This window comes from Notothenia rossii, assembly GCF_949606895.1.
Source record: "Notothenia rossii genome assembly, chromosome: 10".
In the NCBI taxonomy this organism is placed as follows: Eukaryota; Metazoa; Chordata; class Actinopteri; order Perciformes; family Nototheniidae; genus Notothenia; species Notothenia rossii.
The window spans coordinates 6528354-6540642 of NC_136908.1; the positions used below are offsets into that span (position 1 = coordinate 6528354).

General features: G+C 41.9%; 1 protein-coding gene across 1 annotated transcript; it reads left to right on the forward strand.

Moving 5' to 3' along the window:
* The first annotated feature begins 3643 nt into the window (after positions 1–3643).
* Positions 3644–11566, forward strand: LOC307021253 (alpha-2,8-sialyltransferase 8F-like). The gene is made up of 7 exons (XM_079653210.1): positions 3644–4787; positions 5894–5962; positions 6203–6277; positions 6760–6904; positions 7885–7997; positions 8129–8221; positions 8298–11566. The coding sequence occupies exons 1-7, from the start codon at positions 4693–4695 to the stop codon at positions 8785–8787; spliced, it is 1080 nt and encodes a 359-aa protein (XP_079509336.1). The 5' UTR covers positions 3644–4692; the 3' UTR covers positions 8788–11566.
* The last annotated feature ends 723 nt before the right edge of the window (positions 11567–12289 follow it).

A 12289-nucleotide genomic window follows, 5' to 3' on the forward strand; every position in this document is an offset into this window, starting at 1 on the left:
CTGCCGGGGGTCCTGCCAACCCAATGTCCTGTCCTGTCGGGGGTCCCGCCGACACCTGTCTCGCCGGGGGTCCTGCCAACCCAATGTCCTGTCCTGTCGGGGGTCCCGCCGACACCTGTCTCGCCGGGGGTCCTGCCAACCCAATGTCCTGGTCCATTGGGGGTTCCACTTGGGGTCCTGCCAACTCTGTGTCCTTTTCCGTTGGGGGTCCCGCCGTCACCTGTCTCGCCGGGGGTCCTGCCAACTCCTTCTCCTGTTTCGTTGGGGGTTCCGCTGAGGGTCCTGCCAACTCCATGTCCTGTGTTGTTGAGGGTTCTGCTGAGGGTCCTGCCAACTCCATGTCCTGTTTCGGTGGGGGTTCCACCGGGTTTTCTGCCAACACCATATTCTATCCTGTTAGGAGTAACGCCGACACCTGCTCCACCAGATTTCCTGCCAACACCAGATCCTGTCCTGTTGAGGGTCCCGCCGACACGTGCTACGCCGAGGGTCCTGCCGAGACCAGCCCTTGTTTCGTCGGGAACACCTGTCCCGGCAACATCGGTGATTATCCCGCAGACACCTGTTCCGCCGGGGGCCCTGCCAAATCCCTGTCCTCTCCTGTTGGTTATCCTGCAGACACCTGTTCTGCCGGGGGTCCTGCCAACTCCCTGTCCTCTCCTGTTGGTGGTCCCACCGATACCTGTTCCAGCGGGGGTCCTGCCAACACCTTGTCCTGTCCTGTTTGGTGTCCCGCCGACACCAGTCCTTGCTCCATCAGGGGTCCCACTGACACCAGCCCATGTTCCGTCCAGGATCCCGTCTACGCCTGTCCCGCCAGGGGTCCCACCAGCTTCTGCTCTTGATCCCAGTGCTCCGGCGATCTAGCTGACACTGGAGGGGTCCCATTGCGGCGTACGTCCCGGAGCTGTCCCATCGCCGCCTTCCTGACCGCCCTCCGGAGCTGTCCCGTCACCGCCTTCTTACCCGATCTTGTGCCCGGCCTCCTGAGTTCCCCAGCGGTCTTTGCCCTCAAGCCAGGCCCCCTGACTCTTCCAGCCGCTGCCTTCGCCCTCATGCCCGGCCCCCTGAGTTGGCCCGCTGTGGCCTTCGCCCCTCCTCGAACTCTGCCTTGCCCCCTGGTCGTCCACCCGAGACCACCTCCGGTTCCTCTGACTTGCCTCTGGGCTGTCGACCCGGACCCGTCCGCCGGACCCCCTCCACCCACCCTTTTAGGAATGTAGGACTTTGTTATGGACATCTAGAATACGTCTCTTGAGGGGGGGGGGGTTCTGTAACGATCTTGGTGTTATGTCACGGTTTCAGTGTTGTCTGTCTGGTAATGGGTTTTGTTTTGCTGTTCTGTTCTCCCTGTCTCTTGTTTTCTTCCTGTGTCTGATTGTCTCATTGTGTTCACATGTTGCCCTTGTGTTTCTGCCTCCCTTACCAAGCTGTTTCTCGTCCCGTGATTACCCCTCTCTGTAGTTAGTCTTGTCGTTCCCTGTGTTCCCCTGTCGGTTCATTGTTTGTTTTTCCTGTCTTCCTCCATGTCAGTCATGGTCAGTTTTTCGGGTATGTTTCTTCCTTGTGCTACCGTTGTGTTCATGTCATGTTTTTTGTCATCGGCTTTTCAATAAAGCGCGCTTTTTGTTTATGAACTTTTTTACCTTTCTTGTAGTCTGCATTTGGGTCCTACCTTTTTCCGCGATTTTAACAGAGATCAAAACAGAATCTGCCTAATCCGCCCCCTCTTTCTTTTTTTTAAGCTTTATACCCCGAATCAGCAATATATTTCACAACATTAAACAAAATCTACAAAATAATTAAAGGTATTAAATACATTTAGTAGAGAAAAAGTCCCTGAAAATTGTACTTAAGCACTGTATGTACATTGCTTAAATACATGTACTTAGTTACACCACTGCCATTGAGTATTTTTTATGGCAATAAATATGTAGTTGTTAACAATAAATAACTACGGTGTGATAATACTCTGTTGACTAGAAGTGCTGCGTTTACATGTTATAAGCTTAATCAGTACTTCAAATATCTGTTTATTTTAGATACCAGAAGTTAAACGCAAAAATGGCCAACATGAATTTTACGAAGCATTAACATATAAGCGGCATGTTAATGTATAAATAACTATTTAAATATGAACATTAACACAACAACAAGTATTTCTTTCTTTTAGGGAATTTGATTTACTATATCATAATGTATATGGTGACCTTATTTTCATCCGAAAAGTAAATAAAGCTGTCAAATATATGTCAGGTAAAAAGGAAAATATTTCACTCTAAAATGTTGTGATGGAAAAATATAAAGTTGCATGAAATGGAAATACTCAAATTCATCAAAATTGTACTTAAGTAGAGAACTTGAGTAAATGTAGTTAGGTAACTTAAGATCAGAGATGGCGTCGTTACTAAAAAAGAAGTAATATATTACATATTTTACTTTAAAAAAGTAATATATTGCACTACTTCTTTACTCTCTACATAAAGTAACTTGTTACTTTAGAAGTTACTTTACTCGTTACTTTACTCGCAGGGCCGGCTCGCCCCTCCCTACAGGCAGATCACGCAGACTGCTGAAGTTTCAAATGTTCTCTTTAGTTCAGTTTCCATTGTCGCATAAGACTGATCCAGATAGCTCCTGGATGTTTTCCTATCTGACCATGGCTGTCCTCTGTCTCCTGCAATCTGTATTCTGCGCAGTATATCTCTGAACGATGGTGATTCCACTGTGCAAATGGGCAACATTTCCTCTACTATGAAGGATGCTACAAGCCTGTCCATCTCTGCTTTGGTTACCGGTCCTCCAAATTCTTATTTTTGTTGCTTCGGCGGCGGCGCACTCACAACATCCTCACTCTGGGTTCGGGGGTCCTTAGCTATTAGCTTCACCTTAGCATGTGTTCTTTGCAGGTGCTTGTTGAGGTTTGACGAGGTGTTTACAGCAGTGGATAACAGCTTCTGGCCTGGACACAGTTTGCACCTCACCGTCACATTCCTGTCTATTATTCCGGACGAACTCAAAATAATGGGCATACCTCCACCCCTCGAAAGTTATCGCTGACTCAGCCATGTTTATGCAGCACTGCACGTGGAGATGTGGACACGCAAGTCGCGCAGATTACGTACATATATAAACCTGCGGCGGAAACCCCTCTTGTCTGTCAGTGTGATTATGACTGATTTTATAAAAGTAACAAAGTAACGCGTGTCGGGGCAATGTTAGTAACTGTAGTGTGATTACTGAATTATAAAAGTAGCGCGTTACACTACTCCGTTACCGACAAAAGTAATATTACTACAGTAACGCGTTTCACCCAACTCTGCTTAAGATGTATTTATGCTTTAAAAATGGAAATACAAGAGCAACTTTAGGCAAATAAATGATTCATCATTAGCATGTAATAATCTCATAAGGCGCTTTCACACCGTAGTACTTTTCCCACAAAGGTTCATCAGAACTCATTTCTCATGAACTAAGTACAGATCACGTTCACACCGGAATAAATTCCCTGAGGGAGGATTAGGCAAATGAAGCCGTTGCACGTCACTTCTTCTTCTTCTTCTTCTTCTTCTTCTTCTTCTTCTTCTTCTTCTTCTTCTTCTTCTTCTTCTTCTTCTTCTTCTGCTTTTGGCATGCCGCAAACAACTTCACGGCGTATACTGCCACCCGAAGTCCGCGGCCGGAAGTCCCCGGAGTTGGGGACTGGCTTCAGTTGAAGCTGCTGGGACTCCCAGCAGCTTCAACTGAAGCCTTCCGAGTAAATCGCCAGAGCGCTGACACCTCCTGATCTCCACCGCTCCCATGTTTTATTTTATGTTGTCATAAGTTGGTCTCTCTGCATTTCTGCGCTGGGCTAATGCTAATAAAGCTAATGCGAGGATAATAAAATGGCTTCACAAAACGTTTTGGGAGTTTTACGGGGCGTGGTTTGCAATCCGCCCAGCCAATCAGACATAGGAACCTTTTTCTCCCACGAAAGTCCCTACTCTCTAGCAGGGGGTAAAAAAGGTTCTGATGAACTAATTTTTGTTCCGGCTCTTTTTGGTGTGAACGCGACATTTCGGAACTATATCGGAACTAAAGTGGGAAAAGTACTGCGGTGTGAACGCGGCTATAGCCTATTCATATACTGTATGATTGTCAATGGCAAAGTAAGGGGGAACTTACTCATCAATAGAACAGGAACTTCCAACTGCCAAGAGGTCACACTATTCATATTCTAGGGTTCAATCCGTTTTGTTTGATTTTGTTTTTTGTTGATTATCTTTTTCTATAATTAATCTAAATCTTCATAGTAACTAAAAAAGTATAAAGTACAATGTGTTCCTCTGGGTTAACTTAACAAGCCTCTTTATTGCTGATGTCACCTTATGAGTCATTGTATTGCATGTGTTGAAACAAATGATGGAGGGAGGGACATGTAAAAAATGGGCGGACTAAAGAGACATGACGAAGACTAAAGTAGGAGTTCAAACAAACAAAGAAATCAGTTCTTCGACCCGTCTGACACCGACGCAAACAGAGGGGGAAAGACCAAGTGCAAAGAAGACAGAGGACTTGCCTGAGAAAAGAGGCAAGAGATATAGGCTACGAACTGAGGGGAGAGCAGAGAGTCCAAAGTTTGACATCTAGATACAAGGTGTGTGTGGACAGGAGGTGAGGGGACGAGTGTGTGTGCAGAAAGAGACCGGGATGAAGCAACACGCTGAGAAGTTATCCATCCCTTTAACTGTACTCTGTTTGGGGAGCCTGCTGATCACTGCCCTCTGGATCATTGTGGACAATGGGTAAGCGTGTCCGTACTTGTTCCAACAACCTGTGGAGCAGGTTTTTTATTTACCCAGGTATGAGGATATGTTTCTCACATGTTACCACGTACGTTGTGTGTGCTCCTAAACATTTTCTCCTCAACAGTTATAGGTATATATATATATATATATCAGTTTAAATATTTCACTTGTCAAGCTCAACAAAAGTTTGCCCCTTGCATGAGACATTTACGAAAATAACCTGGTTGAACTAGCTTTAAAAACTAGTTAACACGTGGCTAAACTTGCTAACCCATAGCCCTATCCAAAGACCTTATGTGAAACCTGTAAGGGAAACTTCTGCAGCAATGGAGAGTCAGGACTCAGAGAGACACAAGGAGTGTTGGAGCTTTGATGTCAAACTCTGATGGTTTATTACGAGTATTGGCCGGAGAATTTCACAGCAGCCAGAGGTTCTGACTGCACGGAGAGTTGCCACATCAAATCTGCCGCGCCTCTCTCTCGATAGCCCTTTTAACTAGTTCAGAGAGAGTAAACAACATATTTGGGGAGATAAACTAAACAGCTGGGCACCCTGGATCAGTTACGTCTGACCCTTAAACTGTTAGTCCCCAAGCCTGTTTTTCAGGTTTCAGGCTCGAAAATGACATGCCCAGAAAATATTACTATAACTTCACTTCTAAAAGCGTTAAAGTTCAAGTTTACATCTGTGAGTTGGATGTAGAAGTGTCAGAATCAATATAGATGTTTCTGTGTCAGAGTGAATTCAGATGGAACATAGTAAAAAAAAGTGTATATTCTTACCTCCGCCTAAAGAAAACCCATTACTTATAGTGAAAACGACCCTTGAATGATGGGTTAGTAGACTAAAAGCTTTAGGAATCCAAAGTATAACATATAATAAGTACCCTGTATCAAGATTGAGGCAAAACAAGTGAAAATTGACCTTTTTAGAGAGATTTAGGGAAAAACTTCCAGGCTCTTTGTTTTAAAATGAGTTTAGTTTATGTTTCTTTTGTAGTTTTTGGTAAACCACACCTCTCATCATAGAGCTCATTTGCCTTTTGCTGAGGGCTATGTATAAATGAATGTGCTGTGCTGTTTGTCTCTTGTTTGCTGCACAGTGGAGCAAGTGAACCACCTTCACCCAGGAAAATCCCCCCTTGGCCCTCTGACCTTTGCAAAGGATGCAGGTGAGAGCAAACACCGTCCATGCTTCTCCTTGAAGGGACCTTTCTGTTAATGCCTTCATCAGAACAATTCATGTTATCACGAGGGGTCACACACCTGACTGTGTGTGTGTGTGTGTGTGTGTGTGTGTGTGTGTGTGTGTGTGTGTGTGTGTGTGTGTGTGTGTGTGTGTGTGTGTGGGGTGTGTGTGTGTGTGTGTGTGTGTGTGTGTGTGTGTGTGTGTGTGTGTGTGTGTGGGACAGGGAGGTCATTGAAAAAGTAAGAGAACTCTACTCAAAAACTTGGAAGAAGCAAGAAGATAATTACAGAAACTTCAGGTAATTGTATTTCATTACATTTTTTTTTAAATGTTGACAAAAAAGGTTTTGGCCAGAATTGCAATTAATAGTCCATGCAGGCAAAGATTGTCTGTTTCTCAGGGGAAGAGTATAAACGCTAAACATTGTCACAGTTTGAGACTATTCAGTGAGTTGGTTTTAAAAGTATTTAGAAGAAGCGATCCATGAAGCAACGCCCAAGAGTGCCACATCATTCAACAATTTGCAACTGAATCCATTGGTAATCAAAAATCTTAACAAATGTATAGCACGAGTCAGAGAGTAAAACAGAGGGACTTCACCTGAAGATAACTTTAACTCACGTTGAGATGATTATATAAATTTTAAATCCTTATAAGAAAGAACATTTTATATATAATCTGAACAAATTGCCACCTACTGTGTTTGGTAATTATAAAGCTTTCAGTTCAACAAAACTCCTGACTTGGATGTTTTTTAACAAAGTCCTTGTGTTACCCAAGTTCTCAGCTGAGAAGTGAGTGCCAGGGATTTGACAGGTCCATCATTACCCAGGCCAACACTCCACTGGGATCAAATATTGTGTACTCTGCGGAAAGCACGGCAACCCGCAAGGTGACTCCAGAGATTTTCAGCACCTTCATTAAGGTATGTAGTTTTTCATTCATGGACAGTTCACATCATCTTCTGCTTGTTGGCTTTATTGTTCCTTAAAGGGCTCAGAGATTATAAATGATGTTTTTAGTTACATGGTGACTGGTTGATACAAACAACCACCTATGACCACCTTTTCACAAACACACACATGCACGCACACACTCACGCACACACACATAATTATGATTTTAAGTGAGGACTTCTTAATCTGACGAATGCTAAAAAAACAAACTACAATCTTATTTCAATACACAGCATGTCTGCTTTTAATTATATAATTGCTGATTTGTAAATGTGAAATAATTCTAGTTTTTAGAAAATTGGTACTGACTCGGTTTTTTGATTTTCATTCATTTTCAAATTTGTAACCGGCTCCACACCAGAAAAAAGAGCATGACAACACCAGTCTGCAAAGTTTGCATTCATTTTGATATCAACTGTCTGATCCATGGACACAACAACTTTGCCAGGACTAACCGGAATAGTTCAGAAAAACACATTCACAGATTCAGAGTACGTTTCAGGTTTCAGGTTCCAGGATACAGCCCACTGCTCCTGATACTGGGATGGTTTAAATACAGAGGCTACATTTCACTGTGTGAGATCAGCTGAGGTGCCAAATCAGGCCTAGGGGCGTAAAGTTGAGGGCCCAATGGCCACTACCTGCGCCCTAGCTCAAACCGTAGCTTCAAACTCTCTTATTTTGATCTCAGATACACTATAGTCAGTCATTTTGGAGAATTGCGCGCTGTTTCAGTACGTTTAAAATCGTAAAAGAATGTAGGAAATCAATAACGCATCTCAAACACCTCAAGTGTACACTAAATAAATACTCACACATGTTAACAAATGTTGGAACTGTTGTAGAGTATTTGCAAACATCCCCATGGCTCTTGCTCATTCACAAACATTATATAACCATATGCATGTTATTGTTCTCTAATACATTTTTTCATTGGTTTTATTTCCAGGAGAATCCATTTCCAAAGAAAAGATTTGACACGTGTGCTGTTGTTGGGAACTCAGGGATTCTGACAAACAGCAGCTGTGGAGAAATGATCGATTCGGCTCAGTTTGTAATCAGGTGAGAAAGCTGTCAAGATCAGGGGACTGAAAGGCTGATGGCGACATCAATCTACAGAATTAAACTTAAAGAATTAAAAAGACAATAAAATTCCCAATAATAATTTCTGATTCGTCCGTTATGCTTTTCAGGTGCAACCTACCTTCTTTGGGAAAAGGCTATGAGAAACATGTGGGCACCAAGACTGACATTGTGACAGCAAATCCGAGCATCCTCGTTAGAAAGTGAGCAAGAAAATGAGTCTCACTGTACCATAACGTTTATTTTAGTTTTGTTGCCAAACATGCTTTCTATTTTCAGGTATGGATCCTTAGACGGGCCTAGACGTCCATTTGTGGAGAGTCTGCATATCTACGGCAAGTCCCTGCTGCTTCTACCTGCCTTTGCCTTTTCATTTTGTACTCCTTTGAGCCTGAAGGCTGCATACAGCATTAGGGACCTTGAAAGTCCAATTAGGCCCAGCTACTTCAACCCTGAGTACCTACGGAGACTGAGCAACTTCTGGGGCTCCAGAGGCCTACACAGAGTCCTAAACAAAGGCATACTCAGCACCGGCTTACTGATGGTTAACATAGCGCTGGAAAACTGTGCCAACGTGCATCTGTACGGTTTCTGGCCCTTCAGTATTCATCCATTTGAACTCAATGCCGTGAAAAACCACTATTTCGATGATGAAACAGCTAACTGGGGAACGCATTCCATGCCTGCTGAGTTTAACCTGTTGTTGCAGCTGCACAGTCAAGGTGTGCTCAGGCTTCACCTGGGGAACTGTCGACCAGGTACAAATTAGTTCCCAGGTCCAGAGACAGATGAGACTGGGCATCTGAAGAGTTGGGACATTTCCTGGTGGACTGAGGGTTAATCTCAGAATTTTGTCTGGGCTCTTATGCCCCTTTCACACCAACGCGTTTCCAGGGCCGGATCGGAGCTTGAGCCTGATAAGCACAGTTTTTCCTGTTCACACCGCAGCGGAGCCGGCTCTTTTTTACCCAAAAACCGGTTCTTACCATGTGTTACGGAGTTAAAAATGTGTATACATAATTATTAGTTATAAATTACAATTTACAATAGGTTGTGAATTTTATTTCTATGGGATTGTTTCCTTTTAATATTTTTGAATATTGTTTCTAATGGGAACACTTTCCCGTTGCCCATCGTTTTCTACTTCCTGTATGTCATTTCCGCTTTCCCCTCACATTGAAGTGAGCACTGGTGAGGGTAAGCTGTGCTAGGAATTGTGTTATAGTTCATTACAATTTTGTGTGGTAAACCGGCTATTTAAGTTTATGAAAGTGCTGTATTTTGTTAAGTGTCAATTTGGGTATATTATTAACCCGTTTTTGTTAAGTTTCCACCTTAAGAAATTGTATTTTTGAGCGATATCTACGGTGTGGTTTTGGCGGGAAATACACGCGTTTTGCGTCATTTTCTTTGTTTACATTTTAACACTTTTTTTCTTTCTTTTCTTTTGTAAAGATGTGCAACGCGGATGCAAAGACAATATTATTTTTGTTCTCAGGTATGTTTGTATTTTGTATGATTACTTAAAAATAAGATTTTGTTGGTCATTTAATAATTTCAAAATGTATAAATAAATACTAGAAGACATTGAAGTGAGCACTGCTGAGCAGAGGTGAGGACTCGAGTCACATGACTTGACTCGAGTCAGACTCGAGTCGCATATTTTTTGACCTGAGACTTGCTTGACTAACATTGATAAAAGACTTGACTTGACTTTGACTTGGTATTCATGACTCGAGACTTGACTTAAGCTTGAGACAGATGACTTGAAAGGACTTGACTGTTTAAAATTAAATATTTGCGTTTGTTTTTGTAGTGGGATATTACGTTTAGTTTTTTCGAATAACGTGATTATAACGCCATGCGCGCAAACCTGGCAACCCACTAGACAGCAGGAGTGTCAGTTAACATTGCAGCGGCTAGCTTTACTAAAAAAATAGTGAAGTTTGGATTCAAGGATTATTTTGTCGACGACGCTAATAAGAAGAGAACAGCGGTATGCAGGGTCTGCAGCATTAAGATCAGTGACAGGACCACCACAACATCCAACTTCATTCGTCACTACAAAAAAAAAACACAGAGAAAGGTAGGCTACGTGACTGTGTTGTGTTAGCTAGAAAGCTAACGTTAAGTTTAAGCTACGTTAGACTTGGTTTCAAATCGATTAAGCAAAGAGAAGACAAACCGGGGTAAATGAACACTAGAACCGCCAAGGGATTCATTTTGACTAACCCTGATACTGACGGGCTGTCAGGAGAGAGAGAGAGGAAAAGAGAGGCCTTGTTTATTTCCCCTGTGTTATTATCAGAAGTTACTGTAAACTGTTGAATAATGTAGTTCATCTACTTTTAGTAGTTTGTTTAAATGTTTTAATTATGTTGTTTTTCTTTGTAGAAGTGCTTCATTCCTTGATTTATTGTAAAATGAATCTGAACTTTTTGATCTGTTATGATGATAAACTGAAGCCATTTCTAAATTAACCCAATTAAGTGAGTTTTAAATCGTCCTGCTTAGTTTATAAGGAAATAATGAAGAGGAACAAATTAAATGATTTGAAATGATATCTATGTAGGTGCTGACGCTGTTGGCGGTTCTAGTGTTAACATACATTTAAATTAAATATGTGTAATGGCAAATGCCATATATGATTTGCTTACCTGGAATTCTGCCTTTTTGAACAGACTTTTTGAGTCCTAGCTATATTGTCTACAGTTCTGGGGTTAATATGAATCTAATATGATTGTCATCGGTCTAAATTAGATTTCCAATGATTGACTGTGTATGTAATGAAGATCATAGTGTGGGTTGAATCAATTTTCATAACCACTGTCTTTTAACTGATTTAAATGCAGAAACTGGGCTTATTCATCAGAATTTCGTATGATTTGACTTGACTTGCTTGACCTGAGCAATGACTTGACTTGACTTGCTTGACTCTCACCACAGTGACTTGGGACTTGCTTGATACTTGTAGGTCAAGACTTGAGACTTGCTCATGACTTGCACATGTAGGACTTACTCCCACCTCTGCTGCTGAGGATGTGCAACGCGGATGCAAAGAGAATATTATTCTTGTTCTCAGAATAAATGCCAGAAAAGACACCCAGATGCCTCGCTGTCGTTTCCTGATCGATAACAGGTCGCTTACGGTTGTGACCCGTTACACATGCTCGAAAAAATGGTCCACCTATTGTGTAAGTACATACAAGCAGGTCACACAGTACAACCCAGTCTCAAGGCATTTCGTGTTATAGTCACGACATTTAATCTATTAATTCGTGTTCACCAACACGATTTCCCCCTTTTTGTGTGTCACACAGAACGATTTTAAAAGCAATGCATTTCTATTGGTAGTATGTTCCGTGCCTGCAGCACGTCTTTTTATCCGTTCGGGTCTTGGAAGACCGGAAGCTGTGGGGTTCATAAAAACATCTTCTTACTCAATATCAAGCCACGATTATTGTTTTTATTTTAAATCGTATAATGTCGGACTTGTTTTGTCGTCTGTGAGGAAAATAAATGGGGCTCAGAGCCTCAGAACACTGAAATCTGTATTTTTTGTAATCTTTTTTTCCTTCTAATTTGTTATTCTTTTCGAAATAACACACTGTTATTTACTCACCAATAACACACAATTATCCTTGTTTTTATTTATTTGTTTGATTCCATAATCTCGGGCTTTTTTGGCGTCCGTCAGGAACTGAATTTCAAAATAAAAATAACCGGAAACAGACGTAGGCATTTCGAGCGATTACCCAAGATCCTCAGCTATGGTTTAAGCTCGCTAATTGAATGTTTTAGCCGCAATGCATGTAGGGATTTGCTGTTAATGCGATATGAAATCCGAAAAACATTTTAAAAAAAGAAAATAATACTTTATTCCGAGTGTTCTTGCTTTTCTCTTTGAAAGTCAACACATAGCGGCATTGTAATACACGGTTCGGCTGCATTACTTACTACTACTATTAGAACTAATTTAAACCACAGTTTCAATTATCTCAAGCTTATTTTCATTCGTTGTAGTATTTTGATAGTATGATTTTTTTTTTTTATGTTATTCAATCAAGCCTCAAACTGATGGCACTTGTCCCTATAGCTTGTTTTAAATTGAAGTTGTCTCAGGTCCTTACCATCAGTTGCTCTTGCAGTAATAATAGTGTACCTTAATGCCCCAAATGTGCACAATGTAGTGACTGCTTTTCGTCTTTTTGTTTACTTAGTTCTGTTTCCTGTATTTTATATGTCTGTGTTATGTGTAAAGGTTAAAGGTG

Excerpts from the sequence above, each read along its gene's own strand:
- LOC307021253 (XM_079653210.1), top strand. The coding sequence starts at position 4,693 with ATGAAGCAACACGCTGAGAAGTTATCCATCCCTTTAACTGTACTCTGT. Across the intron at positions 4,788-5,893 it reads TGGATCATTGTGGACAATGG|TGGAGCAAGTGAACCACCTT; the intron begins GTAAGCGTGTCC and ends TTTGCTGCACAG. Across the intron at positions 5,963-6,202 it reads GACCTTTGCAAAGGATGCAG|GGAGGTCATTGAAAAAGTAA; the intron begins GTGAGAGCAAAC and ends TGTGTGGGACAG.